The sequence below is a fragment of the Saccostrea cucullata genome, unplaced genomic scaffold (genome assembly GCF_032062105.1).
Source record: "Saccostrea cucullata isolate Sc308-1 unplaced genomic scaffold, CSIRO_AGI_Scuc_v1 ctg1276, whole genome shotgun sequence".
In the NCBI taxonomy this organism is placed as follows: domain Eukaryota; kingdom Metazoa; phylum Mollusca; class Bivalvia; order Ostreida; family Ostreidae; genus Saccostrea; species Saccostrea cuccullata.
In genome coordinates, this window is record NW_026927281.1 from 176,868 (window position 1) to 202,944 (window position 26,077).

Here is a 26,077-nt window from a genome sequence, read left to right on the forward strand (position 1 = left end):
GTTTACGGACTGTCAGAAAAGTTATGTTTTTTTTTTTTTAATTTTTTGCTTCATGCTTCAACTCAACACATTTTTTGTTCCTTGAAGCACTTTACTTTAATTTTAAAGTAATCGAAGAAATAGAGTGTTTGTGCTCATTTTTTAACCTTCTGATTCTCATCCATTCTGAAGAATTTTGAAGGTATTGCATAAGCAACACATGTCCCCTACGGGGCTCCCCTTTTCTGTTTGGGATGTCATTTTATAATATCCTGAAAGGTGACCCCAAAATGTGGTTATTTCGATAATTATTGATTTTGATTGAAATTTCCTTAAAATTAAGTAGATTATCTTGTAGTTATAACATGAAAATTGTTCAATCTTATTAACTAGGAAACATGATCGTGATTGCATTATTTACACATGAAATTGTCTGCTGAATTCTCATTTTTCTGCTCATGACACCTATCATGACGGTAATGATGGGTTAACATGGGATGATTACTCCTTTGTGGCACATGATTCAATCTCTGATGTTTGTAGAGGCCCGTGCTACCAATTCTTCTCCAAATAAATATAAAAATGTCCACAGCAGATCTATATTCCATTGTTAAATCAAACTGATTGTAGAGGACTAGATTTCTGAAAAAATATTCTGGAGTTTTTCCTGTACTAATTATAATATTTTAGTGAGGGTAATGAGTTTTTTTAAGCACCTTTATACATCTTTGTTTGAAAAGATTTTTATGTAGTTTAGTAATTCAGGTACGAAAATCAAAATTCAGTTGCTTGTTGAAAATATCATCTATATTTCGTAAGAGCTGACAAAACTAAAGCTTCACAACTGAGTTTGAAAAACCACTGAATTTCCGTTAATGTTTGATAAAGGCGTATATTTTTAGTTTGTTTCAAAGCGCATGCAAATTAAAAATAAAACTAAGATATCAATTTAGATACGGTGTCAGCAAACCACATCTTTATTAATTAACACACTTATCAGGTTCACATAGATGAACAGTCTATTAATGAATAACTAACTTGTACATCTAAGGTAATTATACACTACTAAAAATGATTCCTGCTGAATGTAAACTAATGGTTTTACTAGTGTATCCCATGTCCATCAACCACACTTTCTGTAGCTGTAAGTATCCAATAATGGGGGATTGCACATCACATTCTCCTGTTTATTTTGATGTTTGTTTTGAGATGTACTCCTTAATTCTCGAATTGTTTTTCACTTTCTCCATCAGAGCTCCGAGCTTGGGTGGAAGAGGTGGAAGTTTAACAAAACTACCGACTTGATCTGCTGTGTCAAAGATCAAAAGGTCGGCAATCGTCATCTAAAATGAAAATAAAATTCATTGATAGATGGATGTAATAAATTGAAATTTAACAGATTAGTAAAGAATACGGATAGAGAAAGTTTTTTAAGCGAAAGTTTTAATGAACTAAAAGAGTCCACTCAAAGTAATCAAAACTATGATATATTTTTTAAAGGACAAAGAAGAAGGTATTGTTTAAGCTTTATTGTGCCCTAAAGATTTATTGTTTTTAACAATAATTGAGCAGATGAATATGAAAAAATGGCATGAAGGAGAACTGTTCTGGAATTTGATGTAATGAATTTGGTTCATTTCTAAGATTAATGAAGAAAATCAACAGATTGACTCATTTCTGTGCTTATTTTCTTTTACAAAATAGTGCCTTCCACCGTCGCCCACGTCAAATATTGGATATATTATGTAAACTGGTATGAAAAATCACATATCTCAAAATCTTTTTGGATGATGGTGGCAGAGTATGTTTTCCAAAAGAAAAATTCCACTGAAATTGAAGTCTTCTGCAACAACATTTTGAAAAAAACATACGAGAAAATGCACATTCAAGTTAATGACATTACAATTAGGATATTGGAGGTCATGTGAAAAAAACAATGTTTGCATTCTTACTGCATGGAAATCCTATGATAAAGAAAGAATGAATTTTAATTTCTCATATCACTTCCATTTTAGAAAAATATAGGGCTTAATTTGTATTAAATTTGAACCTTGTTCTTATCTTAGAAAGTAAGTTGAAACCATATCTTCCGAACTACATATGTACTGGCAGAAAGGGAATGAATGAAGATAACGAAAAGTATTCAATATCAAAGTCCAAAAACAATACAAAATAAGAGCAGAGCAAACACGGACCTCCGAAACCTCAGAGGAGGGATCAGGTGCCATGGAGGAGTGAGCATCCCCTGCTGACCGGTCACACCCGCCATGTGCTCCTTGTCATTATCAGGAAATAACAGAAATATCCGTCGTCAATTCAGTGTATAAATAATGGACTGAAATTGGTAGGAAAAACGTTAGTCAGCATTTGACTCAATGATAAATTGTATTTGCTGACAAGGTTATTGTATCGACCATAGAACTTACGAAATGATGACTTTAAACGAAACTGCTGTTATTCTTGTTTCATCAATCTGTTTGTGAATAATTTACCTCGTTTTGGAAAATATTCATACGTAGAGCATGCTCTTGCGTGCGTATCGAATCTTGTGAGATTATACGAGGGTTGTCCCGTAAAATCGTGGACAAGTTGTCTAGAGTGAAAAATAAACATCACTGCGGTCTGAAATTTTCACTATTATTTAGTACATATTCCAGTAATATACACAGCAAATTTCAGATAAATATATGCATAAATAAACAAATTATGAGATTTTGTGCCATGTATTGTATCACCTTACGGCGCATGGATTATAACGTCAAAGTGTCTAAAACAGCGTCACGTTTTATCTTTGCTGAAAATGAAGTTGGATGAGTCCGACTTAAATTTAGGAATTTCACTGATACACATTCTTTATAGTCTCCATAAACAGTAGAGAAGAACCAATTGACACCCTCATGCGATCTTCTGAAGATTTATTAGTAATTAAGTTACGGACAGTATTCTCACCATCATTCAACTAATAGAAAATCTTATATCGGCGGTCTTCTAGCTGTGACAGCGTCTTTTGTTATTACATTAGGAGTTTGTCCGTATGTTTTGTACTCCCCAGGGACTCGATCAAAAAAAAACTTCGCTAAGAAAACTCCTCTTTTATTTGTATACTTAAGATATGGTGATATTTTTATAATCTTTTTTCTTCTATGGTCATTTCAAGTCTCTAAAGGTGTCATTACAACATCAAAATAAAACTGAACCGTTCTCCGGTGCGCCGTAACGTCATAAAACGTCGCCATTTTTCATGTGTTGTGTTTACCACTTTCCCATTTCGAATGCTCGAGAAACTGCCAAAAATTAAGCAAATGCCTTAAGATTTTTACAAAGACTACAAAATTGATTGTGGAATTGAATTAGGATAATTCTAATACAAATCTTATGTATTTAAAACTTTTATTTTGAATTCAAACTTGTGTATTCTTTAATAAAATCTTGGTTTTTTGACCGTGCGCCGTAGGACAACACCTCGTGCACATTCAAGCATAATAAAATCTTTATTTTTGCCTATATTTTGTCAAAAAATTATGATGCACTTAAATATGTTAATTAAACATTTACTGAAATTTTCAGCTTAGTGCGCCCATTACTTTTCGAGAAAAACGCTTTGTCCACGATTTTACGGGACAACCCTCGTATATACTCCGTATGCAGGTGATGAAGGTATATTGCTGCATAAGTAAGGGAAGTTGACTATAGAAAAGTGAAAGTCATCACGTTTATCATATAGCTAGGTAGTTAGATTACCGGTAACGTCTTTTTCAAGTAAAATATCCAAGTATGAAATAATTGTGTAAAACTCTGTGGTATCTTTTATCTCAAGCTCACCAGCACATGTCAGGGGAAAGCAATGAAATATATCTAAAATTTAATAAAAATATTTAACAGGTCACTTACTTTATTTCCTACAAAGAACCCATCCCCTCCATTATTTTCCTTCAATATTCCCTCCATTAACTTGAAAAATTGTGGCAGTTTGGTTTCTTCAAGATCTTTCTTCAATTCTGCTTGTTTTGTTTCGTCTTTCTCGTAATATACACCCATGACGACTTTAAAGAAGTCATCATTAGCCCCGATAATAACATCAATTTGCGTGCTTTCGTCAATATTTTCACCATATAAACCTAAACAAAAATTTAGTTCAAATGCAAAATTTTAAACAGCTGAGTTTTTTAATCATGAAGGAACAAGTATGAATATCTTTAAGTAAATTTTGCACGACCATCTTAATCAGTTAAGCAATGTCAATCAATTTCCTTTCTGAAATATACTGTACATTGTTTGAAAGACACAAATTTTAATTTTAATGGCCATGATTGTAAAACACTAAAATCCCAAACATAACAAATTTTCATTTTCCCCATTTGCAGTTTTTTTAACATCTGGCATATGATATTAAAAATGCATGTTTTTATTTGCATTGTTTGAAGGTATTGAATACTTTTAAATCTGTTGATTGTATGTTACAAACTGTAACAGTACCTACCAAAGACTCTCCCGACGTATCTGAGTATAGCCCGAGATTGGGGAATGATTCGGCCATCCACCTGCAGACATGGTAATTGGTTCTGAGGGATAGCTGTTTAAAGAGCATAAATATTTAAAATGTAAAAATCTATGATACATACTTATGATTAGGTTTTCAAATATTTGAATTAATGCACTGTTTATATTTAACATACGTTTACACTGTACCCCTTTGTCCTGTGGATATTACACATTAAATATTATTTCTTGATATCCCACTGCCGTGGATTCCTATATAAATTTTCTCTGTAATAGCTCAGTGAAAAGTAAGGAGAGTTGAATTTTGATAATTAGACCTGAATGTAATTTTTACTTTGTCAAAGGTCAGGAGCTAAGGAAACCTAATATGCATGTAAAAGCTCGTCCGGATGTCTTTTGGCTGACGTCAGTGTGCGGGTGCTATCAGGGAAGGCCTCGTATTATTTAAATCTTCAAAATCTTAATTTTCAATTTCATTCAACTATTAAAAGTTAATACGAGGGTTGATCGAAAAGTATTGTCACAACTTCGATAAAATTGCTGCTGAATGACGTAAATCAACAATATCATACAAGCTCGAAGCTAAATGTATTAATTACAAATCAGTCCTGAACAAATCAAATTAAAATGACTGATACTTTTGAAAATATCGATTTATATATAAAGTGCAACTATGGTAGTCGCCGCACATAAAAAGCGTCATATGATGGATATGCGCCGACATATATACGAGGGGTGATCAAAAAGTTCGCTAACTTATTGAATGACTTCCATAAAAGAAACAATATTTGGTTTCAATGTTGATTATGTTTTAAATCAATCCTCTCAAATTTTATTGCACATCAACCACCGAACATCAACATTTTTGCCCATGCGTGAATCACGTGATAATGGCGGTCAGGTGACCCCCTCCGTAGCGTTCTGTCACAAAAATTGAAACATTTTTCTGAGTGTTTTATTTCTTTCCATGTGAGTTAATTTTCATAAGAAAAACAGTTCATTTGTCAGAAATGGACAAATCTCGGCAACAGTATGGGTGGATAAGAATATCCTTTCCAAAAATAAGCATGGCGACCATTAAAACTCAAAATGTTCTGTCTCGGGAGAGACGTTTATTCAAGGTGGATAGAAAACGGGTGCCTCATTATATCTAATATGTTTAAAACCTAAAGTTTATTACTAATATTTTAGGTATTTGATAATTATATTAATGTTCAAATATTCAACTATTTTTCAAAGTGAAAATTGGAGGTCTTTGATAACAAATTGCTTTATTAAAATATATATCTTCTCGAACTTGTTTTCACTGGGCAACATGACAAGTATTATTTATAACCATCTGCCTTCCTTCATTAAAAGGATCATTCCAATCATTGATTGAATTTATAGGAAATCATTTGTCTTAATAAACAGTGTACACATTATTATATGCTACTGCAAAGGGATTTCTAAGATAAACAATAAATTGTACAATCGTTTGTTGAACGAGTTCGACTGAGACAACCATTTTTCGTCACAAGTGACCTACATAGTGACATAATTTTCGCATTGTTACGTCACAAACAAGGAGCAAAACTTTACTCAGCATATGCTATTTATAGAACTTGTGTATGTATATGTGTGTACCAATTTTTATTCTGATCTGAATTGTGGTTTTGTAGATATAGAGATACTATAATATACTCACCGTCAATGAAAACGCAACACTCTAATTCTAAGGTGAAAAGTATATACGGGTTATAACTATGTACCAAAAAAGTTTGGACATCTTTTACTTTGCCAAATCAGTTATTTAACGGTTGAATGAATTTCTTTCCTCTACCGGAAGTTGCTTTTTAGCCCTCTTAACAGAAAGCAAATTTTAGCATTTTTAATAAATTTTTAACAATATTTTGGGTTTTCTAGATTTTGTAGCTGTTTATCATAAGTATTGTACTAAAATCCCGGGAAAAAATCCTTCTTTCTTTACCGGATGTGATGCCTATATTTCTTCAAAATGACTGATTTTCATTGCTTATGCTGGAGATTCTCAAAATAAAGAAAAAAAGAGCTGCAGATGCAAATGTACACTATTTAACGACTCATCAGGCTCATGTGTTTCAATAGCATAAATAACAGTTACTTGACCGGAAGTCCAAGAGTTACTACACTACGCCAAGTTAGAGAAAATTCGACCGGAGTATCTGAACAACAGGCAATTAAAAATGCCCAAGAATATTTATTTCGCTCAGAAAAAAGACATTGATAAACCTAATGCATGGTAGAAATCGGACTGCGTACATGTATGTTGTACATGGCGGACTAGCATGTTTTGATTAAATGGTCGGAAGGGGGTGTGTGTGTTATTTAAATGTTATCTTTTAAGAGGGCTAAAATATCAACTTTCGGTAATGAAATGAAAACCATTCAACCATTAAATAACTGATTTGGCAAAGTAAAAGATGTCCTAACTTGTTTGGTACATAGTTATATCCCGTATATAATTTTTCATCCTAAAATTAGAGTGTTGCGTTTTCATTGACGGTGAGTATAGTTTGAGAACTTTTTGGTCACCCCTCGTACTTCCCCTTTGTTTCATTAAAAGAAATATAACAAAAACATTCAGATATTTCACTTTTTTAAAAGATCTTTTTTTATTGGCACCCATTGTACACTCACTTTATATATAATTCAGTCCTGTTTCAAAGTTCGTTGAACAGTACCATAAGACAAACTTTAAGTTTCTCATATCGCTCCATCCGTGACACGTCTCTCTTTTTTGAAAACGTCAGACAACGTTAAATGCTTCCACCCGACCTCCCTTTTTCGGTCTTCCTGTCCTCTGCTGATCATTCGATGGCCCATGAGCCGCAAAAAATCACGGAACCTTGCTATAAAACATGTCTCTTTTTATTACATTCTCTCCTCTGTGTGTCTGATTAATCATTGTAATTGTCTCTACTTGTGATTTCCCCAATTTCTAGCGAAAATGCAACACAGCTCGTTTCAGCGGTTTTTGAGTTCGACATTTCCTTTTTTCAATATATGATTAAAACTAAAACGTTTATGATTAAAAGCAATGACGTCATTTAATTTTTAAGTAACGACTAGAAAATTTCGTAAAACTTTGTCTTTTAAAATATTGGGAGATTAGACGCTTGCTTTTTTTAAGATGCTTTATTATGTGTCTTTTTTTCATACTAATAATATACATTTTAAAACGTGACGTTTCGTTTTGATGCGTGATACCCCTCATATTTTAATGTTTTAAACGTCTATAAAATTAAATAAAAAAAACATTATGAATAAAATTTCCAATTTTGATTAGATTTAGTTTTATGCATCTTTTAGTACATTATATTTTATAACATGAAACCAAATATTAAAGATATGGACAAAGTGACATTACTTTAGGATCAACATTCTTATAAAAAAAACTATCTAAACTTTTGGATACCCCAGGGTCATTTACAATATCAGCTTAGGAAAATGCATTCTTCATTAAAAATGTACATGTTCCTAGGAATTGATTATATGCAGTAGGCACTGAACGCGTGTTGCCTAATATTAGTGTAGGATTAAGTTTTACAAGAAAGGAGATTCTTGTATCTGCAAAATTAGAGTTTAAAGTAACTATGGAGAAGTTACCTATATGCATAAACATTGACGAACATTAAAATAACGTAAACCTGATACCCAGATAAGATCTCAAAGTAAACAAGCCGGGAGATATACCTCGCAGTCATCTGTTCAGTTCATTTACCTGTACATGTATTTGCCTTTCATTTTATAAAAATTCCTCTAAATCTGTCACTACAACTTCATAACCCAAGTTTCTACTAATACCAATAAAAGATAATACAGTTAAAAACTTTAAAAGATAATTTGTTTGACTTAATGTAAATAATGCAATGCATTAAATATAAGCGTTGTATAATTACGTAAGTGTACATACTTGGTTTGACTTTTAACCATTCTTCTCTTGTAAACCTCTTGTCCTCGAATTCTTGTCCTGCGGCTGTTAGGGCTAATCTGATTACCTCAGCTCGCCCCTTAACCTCGAAGTACATTAGCTTGTAGGTAGGCATCTTGCTCTTTAGTAATGTAAAGATAGTAAATACTGTCTGCTCATATGTCATGCATTTTATATTGTTTCATCGTTCTGAATTTTGCACCTTTTCTAATATAGGGTATTAACTTGAAATATATGTAGATTACGAACAGTATATAAAATCAAAAGTCAATAAAACAGTACAAAATAGGAACAGAGCAAACATGGACCTCCAAAACATCAGAGGTGGGATCAGGTGCCATGGGGAAGTGAGCATCCCCTGCTGACCGGTCACACCCGCCGTTTGCTACTTGTCATCATTGGGAAAAACGGAAAAATCCGTCGTCAAGTCAGTGTATAAATAATGGACTAACAATTAGTATAAAAACGTCAAGAATGGAAATAACCATTATTAAATGACAACACAAAAAGTGCGCAAAAATCGTTGATATGCACGTTTTTGCACGTTTTTTGCATTATATCTAAATGTAAAACCATAATGCTACAGCTCTGAAGTCACACAGTACGAAATGTTTTCAATTCAATGTATAAATAATTCAACGCATAAGATCTTGCGATATATCAAATTCTGCTTCATAAAATGATTATAAAAAAAAGTCTACTAATAAAGGAACGCAATTGGTACCCATGAGAATTCAAAAGGACTGTTTGAAGACCTGGTTTCCCAAAACAGCGTAAATATTGTCAATCAGAAAATCAAGCATCTTTTTGATGTCGACATCAGAGTACTTGTGTGTATAATCAGAATGTTTTGAAACAATTTTGCAAATGACCAATGACAGTAAGTAAATTTACGAGTTCAATTTTTATTGTAAAAAGCAGCTGTCGATGATATCAAAATTGCTGAACTTTAATTTATTGTGGGGAATGCTTGTATATAAAGTTGAAAAGTCATAAGTTTTTAAGCTGTTGATTTTGGTACAATCTTATTATTTCAAATTGTCCAAAAATTACTTGGAATTTTTTACTATCCACATCTGATTTAAACCGATTCTTGAATATATTGTTGCACAGTACTCTTGAGGTTTCTCCTTCACTACAATTAATATTTTAGTGAGGATAAAAGAAAGAGGCTTGGTTGCACATTTACTGGAAACCGCTATGTATCTTCGCCGGCAACCATTCCAAATTCAAAATATTAGACATTTTGACGACCGTTTCTTGAATGAAAACGGAACTCGAATATGTTCACATCTTGTATCGGTCATTATCAAAATTACTTGATTAAAGGTCACTCTGATTCTCTATACAAGGATTCAAAAGCTGCTGGTGTTCATCATGTCTTCTAACAGACTATTGGAAGTTTGATGGGCATTAATTTTGCTCCTTTTAAGCCGACCTGTTATTATATTTCTATGAAGCAGAATTTATTCATTAACTTCTACAGGAATAGAAGAAAACACTTACATTGACCTTCCAATCGAAATGCAGATATATCGACATTTTATCAAGTAACAATGGTTTATTTCATTCACTTGTCGACTCGATATAGCCCGGTGAATTCAAAATATAAAAGACACCACAGAGTCTGCCACTTCTTTTCAATATTTTGATGTTTTACCAACAACAATAACCAACTAAAAGCTAGATTACATGACAAACGAGATGATCAGTAAAGAATATATTCAACAATAATTGATGCAAAGGTGGAGCTAAGGAACAATGATCAATCCCAAATTATCTACAAACAACTCCAATCTAGGAAGAATTGTAAAGAAATTGAAATGAAAAAAAACTTAAGTGTAGGTGGGGGTAATATTTAGAAAACTATAGAAAACTTATTTACTGTATGTGTGTGTCCCCTCAATGAAAAAGCCTGACCATGACAACCCGTTACGACAGCTGTGACAGTTTGACAGGAGTCTTTCTCCTTCAAAGCACATAATTTAATTTGAAAAGTTTGTAGAGGCTTGTGTTTCCAATTCTTCCCATTGATTTTATTTGTAGAGACGTTTAAACTTGAATGCTGTTCGTTATTCTTTACCTTAAGTAGCTTTGGAATGAATTCTGCTTCGAATAAATGAAAAAACAGGTCTATTAATAACAGAGTGCAATTGTGAATTTCAACTGCTTATCGAGGATCTCTTCTTTAAAAATCATTTACAGATTCAAATATTTCAATCAAAACTCAAATATTGTTTTATATCAACTTCGGAGTACTTGTGTGTTCAATCAGAATTTAATAATAAAAAAAATAAATTTGCAAATGACCAAAGACCAGGTTAGTAAGTTTATGAGTTCCATTTTTATTGAAAAAGAAGGGATATGTCACGGCAAAAATTTACCGTTTTGAATGGTAAATAAAGTGTTGATATATGTTGCACGTTTTTCCTAGTAGTTTTGACACAATTGAATACAATGTTGTACAACATCTTGAATTTTTCCTGTATTAATTGTTATACATGTACACTTAACAAATCTTCTAAGTGTTGACTTTAATAAATGTATTTATTTAAAAACTACTTTATAGAATGGTATGATATTTTCAAATTATTTCAACAAATGAGTCTTCTAAACAATTCTGGAAAGAAAATCAAATACCACAGATGAAAACCAATTTTCCGTGACGAAGGTTAAAAACAATACATCTGTACTTTGTGGCACTTGTTTTGTGTAATAAGCATCTTTTTGTGTTCATTATCATATTGAAAAAAAAAACTGGTTTCATTAAAAAACAGAAAAAACTTGGCAAAATGAATATTGAGAAAGAAGGGAGAGCCGTTGGAATGTTGATATCTTGACCATACTTTCACCACGTTTTACTCACTTCTACTTTAGTTTTTAATTATCCTCGATCTTACTTTTAAAAATTAACAACCAGTATCAAATCCCATTTAAACACATTTTTATAGAGTGTTTGTCATTTACATCGCCAAAATATCACAATATGAAAGCTTTGGGCAAAATTTAACCAAACCGGAAGTGACCTTGATCTTCGTCTGAGCCCGAATTTCGCGTCATACCAGGTTAAAATTGTGTTAAATTTTCTTAAAACAATCTTGAAAACATGAAAACAAAACAATTTCAATCGTATGAAAATGATAAGAAATCGGTGCTCCTGGCAGTCTAGTATCAGATCAAGCAATCTGAATCATCCATAAAGTGGTGCACTTACTTGCTGAACGCCCAAGGATATTGACCAAAAGACTGTGTGATGAAACACTGTCAAATCACCGGATCTGAATTCCATTGAACATTTGGGATTTTTATTAATAATGTCAAAGCCCCCCCCCCCCTCCACACAATTTAAACGGATTGGAAAGATCTATGCAGTTAGTTTGGCACCAGATGGGTCAATTTCCTATTCAGAGGTACATGGTATCCAACAGTAAAGGATGTCTTTCAGTAAAGCGAGTGGTGGTTTTTTCTCCATAAAGATTATTTTGTGTGAATTTTCATTTTGAGGGTACATCATTTCTTTGACACTTGGCTTAAAATTCTGACGAGATACTTACATGAGATTTATGCAACATCGAATTGAAATATGCATCATTAACCATGAATTAAATAAATTATTTATTGTATGCATTAATTCTTCAAAACTTAAAAAATTGTAGGTGAACTCTTAGAAATTTGGTTCAGCGTATTGAAGTAAAGAGTAATGATAGAGGGTTTTAAAAAGTGTTATACATCTGTGTTTGAAAGGAGTTTTTATATACATGTAGTTTAGGAATAAGTATAGATATGAAAAAAATAAAATCAAGTTTAATATGGAGAACGTTTTAAATATCGTGACAGTAAACCACATCTTTATTAAGTAGCACACTGAATTACACTTACATATACAGTCTATTAATGAATAACAAACTTATACGTCTAAGGTAATTAATATACTTCTAAATAATGATTCTTGCTAAATTCAAACTGATGGTTATACAAGTCTTTTCTAGTCCATCAATAAACATGCTAAACACACTTTCTGTAGCTGTAAGTATCCACACTTTCATTAGCTGTAAGGACCTATAATGTTGGATTATACTTAACATTCTTCTGTTTATTTTTAGGCTTGTTTTGAGATGTATTCCTTAATTCTCGGATTGTTTTTCACTTTCTCTATTAGAGCCCCAAGCTTGGGTGGAAAAGATGGTGGAGATTTAACAAAACTACCGACTTGATCTACTGTGTCAAAGATCAAAAGGTCGGCAATCGACATCTGAAAATGAAAATAAAATCTATTGATGGACGTATGTAAGAAATTGAAATTTACATGATCAAAACTTTTGAGAGGAAAGGGTTTCGTTTTATATGAAAGCTTTATTCGATATTTAAAAGAAAGAAAATAGCTTCAATGATACAATCTAATGAAAACGTATTGATAGACAAAAAGAGTCTGCTAAAAGTAATCAAAATGATAAAATATATTCTTAATTGGCAAATTAGAAAGTAGATTGAAACCATATCTTCCGAAAGACTGGTAGAGAGGGACAAGAAAGAATATACATATATGTCGAAAATTCAAAAGAAAAAAATATTTTACCAGGAACTTACTTTATTTCCTACAAAGAACCCATCCCCTCCATTATTTTCCTTTAGTATTTCTTCCAGTAAATCGAGAAATTGTGGCAGTTTGTTTTCTTCAAGATCTTTCTTTAATTCTGCTTTTTTTGTTTCGTCCTTCTCGTAATATACATTAATGACGTTTTTTAAGAAGTCCTCAGTAGCCCCAAAAATAACGTCAATTCGCGTGCTTTCGTCATTATTTTCACCATATAAACCTAAAAAGAATATATTTTCAGTGCTTAACCTATTCTATTATTCAGGAACATCTTTATTCGTTAAGCAATGTCAATCAATTTTCCATCTGAAATATATTATATAATTGCTTAATAGACACGAATTGTGATTTCATTGACCATGCTTATAAAACACTAAAGTCCCGTACATTGCAAATTTTCATTTTACTTGTTTGCAGCTTTTTTTTAAAATAACACCTGGCTTATTAAATGGAAAATTTGCATACTTGAAGGTTTCAAATATATTCCTACCAAATTCTCTCCCGACATATCTCAATATGGCAGCAGATTGGGGAATGTATCGGCCATCCACCTGCAGACATGGCAATTGCTTCTGTGGGATAGCTGTTGAAAGAGAATAAATATCTGATATATAAAAACTTATGATATCTACTTAGGTAATTCAAATATTTTAAGTAATATATATTTAACATATGTTTACACCGTACCCCTTTCTCCTGAGGATATAACACAATATAACATTTTTAGATAAGTTTTCCTATTATGTCACAAATGTCATAAGTTTCGCTATAAACCCACGCTGGAAACAGTTATGTCCCCCAGACGGAAGCAGTTATGTCGCCCTCTCGATCACGTTCACGTGTTTTACGTTACACATTTTAGTTCGTGTTCGAGATTTTATGACGTAGGTTGCTTAGCAAAAGTAAACAACGGAGCGTTATTCTTAACGTCGATAAAGCATTTTTGGATTATTTGTGTAAATTTTAACTGTTTTAAATGAATTTTTTTGGTTTTTTTATATTAAAAATGTCATATAACATATACCACATGGATTCTCAGGCGACTATAATACCAGAATATTTGTCCCTCGGTGACAGGAAAGCCTTCGGCATCGGGTGACATAACACTCCAGGACTTTCCTGTCACCTTGGAATAAATATTCTGGTATGTCACCCTTGAAGCCATGTGATATTTAAGGAAGTTTTGTGTGAGTTATTGGTGTGTGAATCAAACAGACTTGTCACCTAGGCATATTTCATGAAGCGCGCTGGCGCGCTTCATGAAAAATATGCCTTCGTGCAAGTCTGTGTGATTCACACACCAATAATGCACACTAAACTTAAAAACATTCCTTATACACTGTATTTACATTTTACATATTTGGAAGCACCAAAAATATACTCAATATTATTTGAATTTCTCACTGTCCTATATTGTTGCATTTTTACTAACGTCGCTGCAGCCTCATTGTGACGTCACGTTAATGCACGTTTCTCCGTGTATATTTCTACGCGTGAGTATACACAAAAATGGTATTCAAATCAATTTCACAGTTGACATACTAGAAAACACAGCAAATGTGAACATATGTATAATGTATATTATTTGTTTTTGATATCTCACTGCGTGACGTCACAAAGGGTTTTGCGTAAAGTTAAATAAAGTGGACTCCTATATTTGTTTTCTCTGTGATAACTGTGAAAAGCAAGGAGAGTTGAATTTTTTATAATTAAACCTGAATGTAATTTTGCCATGTGAAAGGTCAGGAGTAAGGAGATCTAATTTGCATGTTAATCTCGTGGAGCTGTCTTTATGTCTGACGTCAGTTTGCAGGTGCTATCAAATTGACACGGGAGGAATTTTATTTAACTATTAAATGTTAATATATAAAGAACCACTGTCTATATTTTTGGATATCCCAGGGTCAATTGCAATTGCAGCTTAAGATAATGCATTCATCCTTAAAAATGTACATGTATTTCGGAACTGCCATATCAATTAACACTGACGAGAATTAAATAACTTACATATGATACGCAAAGTAAGTCTCAAAATAAATAAGCCGAATGATATACGAGGGTTGTTAGAAAAGTTCGCGGACACATTGAATTACAGAAAATTTATTGTGTACTGTGAAGTATGGCCTATGTCTGAATAAATTCCTACATTTTGTTTATTAGTATGTAAAAAAATCAGGTCCATTTACTAAACTCCTGAAAATTTACAACGATTTTACTATGAAGTCATAGGATTCACGGAGCAATCCCTTGACGTAAGGCGACGTGACAACCAATCCGTTAGGCTTTGTCGCAGTTCTATAAATATTTCCTTTCTTCAGATTTTTCTTATCTTTTTTCTACTTTAAAATTGAATATCTATATCAAGACATGTAACCTTTCTACTATAATGTCTTTTGTACTAATTCGGATTGTATTTATTCGGATATTTTTGAGATCTTTAAAAACGTCTTTGCAGTAAATTGATCAGGTATAAAAACTATGCAAAACCAAATTGGCACAACGTCCATGCGATAGGAGGGTATTGAAGTATCGATGGAGTTAGTCATTCAAAATGTTAATCCTTCCATTTATATGAAGTCACAACCATTTGAAAATTTTTGTCCTTTGTGTGTGTAGGAAATTCATCTTGAAAATTTTAATCTCTTTTTAGACATTTTACTGTCTACACACATAATTTTTACGTAGTGCATTGCTCCATGTGATGACGCTCAATGACGTTCCGATTTTGTGTTATTACGTGTTGATCATTTATAAATGGCTATAAAACAGTCATATACCCTCCAATTTAATTCAAAATTTCTCCAAGTGAGGTTTCATAAATACTTTAGCGATAAGTAAAATATTATAAATCTCTTTGCGCTACAATTGTGCAATCTTTAATTTTAATAAAGAGTCTTTGTAATGTAAAGGTGCCAAAATGGAGCATGCTCCGTTAAGCAAGATTTATCAAAATAAAAAACCCGTATATTTTTCAATGATCACCGGAGAGCACCAATTTTTTGTATATTTATTGGAAAATAGGTTAAGATTTTATCTGGAAAGTTTGACCGGTTTCGTGGAAATAGCACGCTCACAACAGAACTTGTCCGCGAACTTTTCTAACACCCCTCGTATTTATTGATAGTCCATTATTTATACCTGAATTGACAGATTTTTCCCATGATTTTCCGATCATGACAAGGAACATAGGGCGGGTGTGACCGGTCAGCAGGGGATGTTCACTCCTCTATGGCACCTGATCCCACATCCGATGTTTTGGAGGTCCGTGTTTGCTCTGCTCCTATTTTGTATTGTTTTATGATATTGAATACTGTTCGTTATCTCCATATCCTTCACCTTGTAATCTTATCTGTTCTGTACATTTACCTTTATTTGCCGACCATTTTATAAAAAGCCAAATGATCTAACACGTTTCTCGTAAGTCTGTCACTACATCTTCAATACCCAAGTTTCTACTCATATCAATAATAAATAATACAGTAAAAATATTGATAATTTGTTTGACTTATTGAAAGTACTACAATGCATTAAATAAAATATAAGCGTTGTTTAATGACAAAAGTGTACTTACTTGGTTTGACTTTTAACCATTCTTCTCTTGTAAACCTTTTGTCCTCGAATTCCTGTCCTGCGGCTGTTAGGGCCAATCTGATTGCCTCAGCACGCCCCTTTCCCTCAAAGTACATTAGCTTGTAGGTAGGCATCTTGCTTGTTTGTAACGTATAGCTAGTTATTTCTATCTGCACAAAATTAAATGTCCTGCATTTTATCTTCTTTCCTCGTTCTGAATTTTCACCTTTTTTTACTACAGGGTAGTACAAAAATAATCGATTTTTTTTACTTCTTAAAGTTAAATGAATCATATCTTACCAAATTAAGTGTCTACTTCATGTTATGTTTTATTACCAAATATGGGAAAATATTAATTTTACGATTAAATTTGAAAACGTAACGCATATCTTACCAAATAAAGTTTCTATTTCAAGTTACTTTAGTATGTTCTGTAACCAAATAAAGAAAAATGATTAAAATATTCTATTTACTATTAAATTTGAAAATGTAACATTTATCAACGATTGCAGTGTAAATTTATAAAAAAAAAATGGATCGTGAATCTGCACATTCTATCAGTTGAAGATGTAGAACAAAGATCTATTTGAGAGTCAATTCAGGACAATTTTTGTGACTGAGCGAATTCGTCTTCAATCTTTACATAATAAAAGTCATGGTGTTAAAGAATCATGATGTTAATAGTTTCTAACTCTCCATTCCATAAAGTGATGTTATTATGTACGGAAGCGTAAAGGGCTATTCACTCGTTGTGTTTTAACTTCGTATATTTAACTTATATTTTATCGTCATATCAACATATAAAGTGTTATAGCTCCTTATTTAAAGGCCTTTTAACTAATTTTTCAAGTTGCACATATGATAAAAAAAAATACATTTCCTAGATAGATTTATAGGTACATGAAATTATCAAAATAGATTTTAACCTATGCATATCTTTAATTAAATCATTAAAAAGTTAATAATGAGCTTGTATGATGTGTTTTAAGGACAGGTTACCAGTGTGAAAATTGACCAACTTAGTGCCGATTTATGAGTTATCCTTTATAGGAAAGACATATAGGCTGCTTCAGTTTGTATTGTTATGTACATAAAAGGGTTCCGTACATTGTTTTGTACACAAAAAGTGTTGACCAAAGAAGGAGAATCATCTACCTCTTCCTGAAATAACGGGATCAAATGAATGGGGAACGGACTATATTCAAGATTTTAACTCTCTTTCAATTGACGATTATTATGAAGAAGAAAATATGTTTTATGTGTGCATTTTTGCCCTTCCTATATAAATACATATATTTCAACAAGTAAATGCAACAAGTAATTATCTTTTTTGTGTTACTAAGCACGAAGAAGAACGACCGAGTATAAAATTTAATCAGGTTAACATTTAGAACGGGGTATATTTCACTTCATATTTTAATTAAAAATTATACTTACCTCTACAACTACATGGTTTTAAAATTGAACATTATAATTGCTAAATTTCAAAACCACTGATTTCTACTAACAGCGAAGAAACACTCAAGGGAAAAGCTAAAAACTGACTTGCTTAAATACAGTTAGATGCCTCGGACCTGCTCTAAACATGTTCCGACAATGAGTTATCGTTCGTAACATCGAACCCTAGCGGCAATTGAAAAGCATTATATTTATACATGTATTTTGAATTTTGAATTGTATTAGGATTGTATTAGGATATTTTCATATCACATCTTATATATATTTATTAAATATATTATTATCATTATATATAAGTTAGGAATATATATAATTATATATAAGTTAGGAAATATGTTTTAACGGGTGTTCTAATATGTCCGCTTACGATAGTGCACTGGTACTCGTCTTGACGAATTTGTTGACGATGGAAAGTCATTCGGTGCCCAAGGGTGTTCCCGGTTTGGTCAATATAATGCTCACCGCATCCTGAACATGTAATGACATATAACAAATTAGAACTCTCGCAGGAAAAAGAAGATTGAATAGTGAATTTTCTTCCGTTCTAAAAAATAAACTGTTGGGTTTCCTGTAAAAAGGGACAAGCTCCACATCTTGGGTGAAGACATTTTTTTCTAACAAACTCTGTTTCTTCGAATTCTGTGTTGTTAAATTTGACTCGTGTTAAAATCTTCTTTAATGAGGGGCTCTGTCCTCTACTTTTGATTAACTGAAATTAACTAAATACGTCTTTCATTCTTGAGTCATTCTCTGACCGAAAAAGGTACAGACAACGCCAAACTACATGATAGAAACAGCCTACTTCAGAGAAAAGAAAAAACAAAACAAAACAAAAAACCTTATTCCCTACGTTCTTACACACAACCCAAAATATCAAGAATTCTTCCAAGTCGTCAAAACCAACATGCCAATTTTAGAGAATGACTCAAGAATGAAAAACTCAACACCAAAAGTTTCTTCCACGGTTTTGTATAATTTTTCCTCAAGATATCCCAAAGTAAGTGTGGCATATGTCCGAGTAACTTTGGTTCCAATAGCTGTTCCACGTTTTTGTCTGAAGGTTGTTCCACGGAAATTCATAAAGTTATTTTCCAATATGAATTTTAAACAATCTAGAATAAAAGTTTTTTGAAAAACCAAGATGTAGTTATTCTGGGAATTCATCAATCCAATGGCTTCTAGTCCTAGTTCTAGTGGAATGGTAGAATATAAATTGGTCACGTCAAATGATATGAGAGTTGAATCAGTTGGAACTTTGTCAGTAAGTGATTTGAAAAATTAATATTATCTCTTATATAACTTTTTACCTTTAGTACATATGGTTTTAAAGTTATGTCCAAAAGGTTGCTAATTCTAGGGTCCTGTCCTGCTACAATTAGTCGTAGTTTTAAATCATGTGGGTTTGGAAACCAAGAAAAACATTTTATTTCATTTTCTTAATCAATGCTAAATTCCCTATCATGATAGACAATTTACATTTTCCCCTCATTTTTTGTCTGATTATTAACGTAAAAGCGTAACATAATGACGCCACAATATACTTTGAAATGTTTCCATCTATAAGAATTTTGTCAAAACTCACGATATAATTGAAACCGGTAGAGTTTTAATCGGTGTTCTGTTATTATATTATACATATAAAGTATATCATTGAGGGAGTTAGCAAGATTCCAGGGGCTCGTAACATAAAGCTTGCTAAGACTAGGAATATTTAAAGCGAACTAAGCGAGGCGCAGTCAAACCGATCAACCAATGGTTTTTGATTTTATATAGATATATTGCTAAAAGGATAAATCAATTTATAGATTAGTCGTATTAAAATTATAATTATGTTATGAACTTGGAAACAAAAGAATAAGTTTAAAACAAAAAGGAATCTTGGTGTACAAACTTATTTACTGTCACTTTGGATTCATTATATTGCGGTATAAATGATAAAAAGTTCAATACAGGTCTGATGATAAGCCATGCATGTAGCAAAAAAAAGCTGATTTATTTGCAATTTAATCAAGGATACAAAAAAAAAAAATGATTTTCTTTTATCTTAACAGCAATTCTCTCTCTCTCTCTCTCTCTCTCTCTCTCTCTCTCTCTCTCTCTCTCTCTCTCTGATCTCTCGAATGTAAAATTTCCTTCGCGTTCTACATTTATTTTAAACTTTCTTCCTTAATCATCTGTTTTTAAAAAATTATTTCTAATTTTGCATTTTTATTACTGTATTCAATTTATTTCTACACACGAGTATCCCTAAAATTAAATTTTTTTACATGAATGCTGTGTTGGAAGTGATCCCTAAAATTATTTTCATTTATTTACATGTATGCTATGTTGGGAGTGATATTGGAATCAGTGATCAGCCCCCCCCCCTCCCCCCACGAAAAAATAAAATTCTTAAATCATGCAGCGTCAAATAGAGATAATTATTTTCTTTAATGTATATTATGAATAGAGAAATGTTTTAACATCGAAAGTCTACATTAAATAATTCTAAATATATGTACAAGAAAGTTCAGATATACTTAAGTCTCTACCGACTGCCTAAGTTTTGCTAAGATTATTTTGTTTTCTTGAACTTAAGCACGGTTTAACTTGAAACTTTAAAATCGTTTAAAAAATAAAACAAAAAGGAATCTTGGTGTACAAACTTATTTACTGTCACTTTGGACTCATTATATTGCGGTATAAATGATACCAGGTCTGATGATAAGTATGTAGAAAAGCTTTTATGAATGTTCTTTTATCTTTCAAATAATGTAAAATTTCCTTCATCTTCCTTAATCATCTCTAATTTTGCTTTTTAGGAGTGTATGCGACATATAATTTTTTCACTCTTGAACCACTTTAATGAAACTTTAAAATCGTTTAAAAAATCGTTTTGTTTATTTTTGAATTCTCCGAATTTCACCTAAGAATAAAGGGTGTTAATTTCACTCTGAAGGAATCTGAGCAATACCCCCCCCACCCCCCTCAAAAGTGGAATTCTGATATCGTTATGAACATGCAGTTAACTCAAGAAACCAAATATTATCCTTTAAAGTACTTCATTTGAATAAATATATAACATGACATTTTTTGTTTTATCAACAATTAAGTAAGTATATATAAATTCTCAACACCGAGCACTTTAACTTACTCTGATTAACAAAAAAATGAACCATGTAGAAAAATCATTGGATAAAAAGCATTAAGAATGCATATCCTCAGAAACAATAAATAACAAGAGACCCATGGGCCACATAGCTCACCTGAGTAACTTTGGCCATTCTGTTCTTCAACAGATTTCCCTCTTTGTAACCCCGTCCTATCCTCAAAAGTCACGATTCAAACAATTTAGAATCTAAAATACCCCGGGATACTTCCACGTAAGTTTCAGCTTTTATTGGCCGGTGGTTCTTGAGAAGAAGATTTCTAAATTTTTTCTTGATATTATCAAAGTTGTTAAAAGCTTTTTCCTATATATTTCTATGTAAAACTTGGATTCTCTATTTGGCCCTGCTATACCCGGGGGTGGGGGGTCATAATTTGAACAATTTAGAAACTTCACTACCCCAGGATGCTTCCACATTAGTTTCAGCTTTTCTGGTCCAGTGGTTCTTGAAAAGATTTTTTTAATGACTCCATCCTATTTCTGTCTTTTCTTGATTACCTACCCTTGAAGGGGAATTGGTCCTTTATTTTAGCAATTTAAACTCCCCTTCATCTAAGTATGCTTTGTAACAAGTTTGATCAAAATTTGACATGATTTTCTTGAGAAAAAGTTGAAAATGTGAAATATTTACAGACTGACGGACAGACGGAAAGAAGACGGACAATGGGTGACCTGAAAGCTCACTTTAGCTTTCAGCTCAGATGAGCTGCAAAAGTTCATGTTTTCTGATGTATTTTATCATTGTTTACCTTTATGTGGTGTTTTTAAGATAAATAATTCTACAGGAATATGTCAGTGCTGTATGGCGCGCTTGATAAACAATGTTAATACGTTTCGAACTTTGATATCAAAGTTAGTTAAATATTTCAGTATACTCAATAATAGTCACTGCTTAGCTTCAACCAATGCTCTTCAGACGTACATTGAACAGCATCATTAATGTCGGTGGCACAATTCACAGTGTCCAACGCTACTGTTTATTTTGAGGCTTGTTTTGAGATGTACTCCTTAATTCTGGGATTGTTTTTCACTTTCTCTATCAAAGCCCCAAGCTTGGGCGGAAAAGGCGGAGTAGTAACATAACCAGCTACTTGATCTGTTGTGTCGAAAATCATAAGGTCGGCGATCGACAACTGTATAATATGAAAATTAATGACACATAATCAAATATTAAATCTTTGTCAAAATGGTAGATAATATATATTCTTTTAGTACACATTTAACAAATATATCTGAGAAAAAGAAATGAGCATATATATGGTATTGTTATGTGGTATATATTGATCTGGAGATACAACCTGGGGAAAATGGACTCTCAGCTACCCGTTGTATTTTTTTCATTTGTATAAATTGTTATTTTTAAATTAAGATCACTGTTTTAGGCAACATAAAGAGGAATTGGAATTTTGACATATCCTTCCAAAGTGTATATAATTTACATATTTAATAAAGGAAGTTGTTTATGACTATTAAAGTAGTCTGAAACAAATGTTATGGTCTAATTTACTTATTTTCAAATCCACAGAAAGAATGACAAGATGTCCATTTAAATTCTTAGAATACTTTTCTCATTCTGATTTGAATTTTATCTTCATCACAAATGCAATTGAAATTGCTCTAAATGTAATTGACTCAAGACATGCAATTTGGAGTTAAAGATATATCAAATGTACTTGGACACCAAGAAATTGAATAAACATGCAATGCAGTGACGATTATTACGAAAATAAATAGTATTTGTATTTTCCCGCTAAGCATTTAGAAAATCATTTTTCAATAAAGCCAATGCAAGAATTTCATGACAACTTCTCAATACAATTTGTATATTATTGGCCAATCCAAGCATTGCTCGACCCTCTTAATGTCCAATACAGGCATTTTAATTAAAAATCTATATAAATCTGAATAAAAGCCATTTAATTATAAATATGTCAATCATTGAAATCAACATAATATAGAGATAACTGCCCCCCCCCCCCCCAAAAAAAAAAATAAATCAAATAAAAAAAAGTTTTGATCTAAATGTTTTTTTTAAAAAAATGATAAATATTCTTTTTACAGGAGAAAGAAATTTCAATGAAATATATATACTTAAAACTCTGACGGTCTGTTAAAATTATGTAAACAAATAGTTATATCATATGTATTATAATATATCTATTTATTTAGGTAAATAAAATGGTTCCTATAAGGAAAGAAGATAATGTTAGATGAAAAATTCAAAATATGAATTATTTTTCAGGTAAAATTTGTCAATGATATCAAACTAAATCAATTTAATATATTTTTCCATGAAAATAAATGGAAAATAATTGATTTTGAAAATCATAAAAATAAAACAAAATTTTTTTTATATAGAACTTAATTTTATGAACAGAATATTGTGCTTGATTTATAGAATATAAACAAATAGTATCAGACGTTCAAGCCGTACTCTTACAAGGATAAGTAATTACAAACTTTAAAATCTTATAAATTTTTTTTTAGCTACATGTAACTCTATCAGAAAACTTACTTTATTTCCTACTAAGAACCCATCCCCTCCATTGTGTTCCTTTAAAATTTCCTCCAATAAATCAAAGAACTCAGGCAGTTTGTTTTCTTCTAGATCTTTCTTCAGTTCTGCTTTTCTGGTTTCGTCCTTCTCGTAATATACAGCAATAACATGTTTCAGGAAATCCTCCGTAGCACCGAGAATGACGTCAATGCGTGTATTTTCTTCGTTATTTTCTCCATATAAACCTTAAGTAAAAACTTAATATTAGACTTTTATACATGTCTAATCCGACACTGGGAGACATTATTTTGTGTCGGAATAGACAGGATGTCGGATTGCACAGTGTTAAAAACAAGGAAAATACTAAAATGGGAAAGAAATTTAACGTCGGAATTCACACTGTCTCGGATTATTCAGGTGTCGGATTAGACAGTTTTCAATGTATTAATTTGATTTTGTGCTTTGATGCCTAACCTACTGCAACCCCCAAAAAACTGAATTGATAGTTTTATTTGAACGAAACTTTTCATTTTACATTGTTTCATTAATACATGTATATGAGACTACAATATTGTAACGTATTTAAAATTGAATATGTGTAAATAGGTTGGTAAATATATAACGAGGCATCAGGAAAGAATGATCAACGATTCATTTAAGAATTAAAGCTTATTTTAACCTATTTCGTTTCTTAAAAAGCGTAAACTGTCCAAGCTGTTATATCGTGTAACAAAAGTTAAAATAAGCTTCAGTTCTTATTATTTAATTTAAGTGTAGACAAGAAGACAATTTTTCCTTCAAAAAATTGCTTCAAATTAAGCATATATTTAAATGTTTAAATCACGTAACTCATTGTGACGTCGTAGTCAACTTATCTATTACGATATAAACTAAATGTTTTATCCAATCAAATGGCATGTTTCAACTAAAATTGAATTATACTGAACAGCTATACCAATGTCTTGTGTAATTTTTCTTTCAAAATTGGTTGCTTGGTAATGTAGTTATTTTTTATATTGTAAACGTGTACAAAATGAGGAAATTTTACTTAGACTTATCATTAAAAACGAGATAGTAAACTTTTCTTCGTGTGTAAATATTATCATTTACATTGTTTGAACATTGTAAGATCCCTTGTATAGATTTTCTTGAGAAATATTTAAAATTTTTAACGCTTCCGCATAGGCATCATTGAAAGATTAATTTGTCGAAATGCTTATTTGTTGCAAATTAACTGATACTGTATGTTATGTTTATACACATTTCATTTATTTCAATTTTAATACATAAAACACAAAATAAAGGGACTGTGATTTGAAATACGAGACATAAAAAGAACTTTTACATTATTAAAATTTTAAAGCTAACCAGATGGGGGGTTCATTTTTGCTACATTTTTTCAATCATTCTACATGTTCTACTCACCGAATGCCCGTCCAATGTATCGTAGGATCGCACCAGACTGGGAAATGAATTGTCCATCCACCTCAAGGCATGGCAACTGCTTCTGAGGGATAGCTAATAATTAAAGAGAGGGACCTTTCATAATGAACAGATTATAATACATTTTTTTAATCTAGCTAGTTAAAGGTAGTAGATTGAACTTTTCTAAAAAAAATAATAAACCATTTCATACGTTTATGCTTCTTTGATGCTGTTTGTTATATCAATATATTTCATTGATTGATTGATTAATTGATTGATTGACTGACTGATCAGAGCTTGACGCTTAATAAGCAATACTCCAGCTAGGTTTGTTAAATATACAACAATTATGATACTATATTAAGTATGTAGGAATATAATCTTTAAAAACTTTGAAATTTAATGAATTTTATAATTACCTATAATATTTTAATGCCGGTAACAAAGTCAATTTGATTGTGCAATAATATGGATCAAAAAATTACATAAGGTTAAGCATTTAACCATGAGAGAAAAACACGCACCAGAAAAAGGTTTAATTTTAATTTCGTTTTTTTTTTTGTGACAAAAAAATCCCGTCAACAAAACTGACAAACAACCCTCGTATGTGCGTCTGTCAAGTATTTTGACAAATACTGGATTCCTTTAAATACATTGCAAGGAATACAACATTAAGCAGTGTCATTAGTACTTACTATGTTTGACTTCCAGCCATTCTTCTCTTGTAACCCTCTTGTCCTCGAATTCTTGTCCTGCTACAGTTAGGGCCAGTCTAATCACCTCGGCACGCCCTTTACTCTCAAAGTACATCAGTTTGTAGGTCGGCATGTTGAGTGTTAGACACTTACCTGGTCAAGTTATATGTGCTCTATTTAAATTCTCTGTTATGTGTGTATACCTATGCTACAGGGTGATACAAATATCAAAGTTATCCTCTACATATCCCGGTCTAAG

General features: G+C 31.9%; 2 protein-coding genes across 2 annotated transcripts; both read right to left on the reverse strand.

Annotated features, from left to right (window-relative positions):
• Positions 1-923: 923 nt before the first annotated feature.
• Positions 924-16,793, reverse strand: LOC134273944 (glutathione S-transferase 3-like). Its single transcript, XM_062756169.1, has 8 exons — positions 16,597-16,793; positions 13,516-13,608; positions 13,019-13,245; positions 12,537-12,683; positions 8,414-8,606; positions 4,460-4,552; positions 3,871-4,097; positions 924-1,322 (listed from the first exon to the last, which is right to left on the reverse strand). The coding sequence occupies exons 1-8, from the start codon at positions 16,727-16,729 to the stop codon at positions 1,167-1,169; spliced, it is 1,269 nt and encodes a 422-aa protein (XP_062612153.1). The 5' UTR covers positions 16,730-16,793; the 3' UTR covers positions 924-1,166.
• Positions 16,794-21,070: 4,277 nt separating this feature from the next.
• On the reverse strand, positions 21,071-26,077 carry LOC134273951 (glutathione S-transferase 1-like). Its single transcript, XM_062756181.1, has 4 exons — positions 25,819-26,077; positions 25,124-25,216; positions 23,717-23,943; positions 21,071-22,334 (listed from the first exon to the last, which is right to left on the reverse strand). The coding sequence occupies exons 1-4, from the start codon at positions 25,949-25,951 to the stop codon at positions 22,179-22,181; spliced, it is 609 nt and encodes a 202-aa protein (XP_062612165.1). The 5' UTR covers positions 25,952-26,077; the 3' UTR covers positions 21,071-22,178.

Coding starts and splice junctions, on each gene's coding strand:
- LOC134273944 (XM_062756169.1), bottom strand. CDS start 16,729: ATGCCTACCTACAAGCTAATGTACTTTGAGGGAAAGGGGCGTGCTGAG. Junction 8,607..12,536: donor AGGAATACATCTCAAAACAA/GCCTAAAAATAA, acceptor CGATGAAACAAT/ATAAAATGCATGACATATGA. Junction 4,098..4,459: donor ATACGTCGGGAGAGTCTTTG/GTAGGTACTGTT, acceptor ATTTTTGTTTAG/GTTTATATGGTGAAAATATT.
- LOC134273951 (XM_062756181.1), bottom strand. CDS start 25,951: ATGCCGACCTACAAACTGATGTACTTTGAGAGTAAAGGGCGTGCCGAG. Junction 25,217..25,818: donor ATGGCTGGAAGTCAAACATA/GTAAGTACTAAT, acceptor TTTAATTATTAG/CTATCCCTCAGAAGCAGTTG. Junction 22,335..23,716: donor GGTTCTTAGTAGGAAATAAA/GTAAGTTTTCTG, acceptor CATATTATACAG/TTGTCGATCGCCGACCTTAT.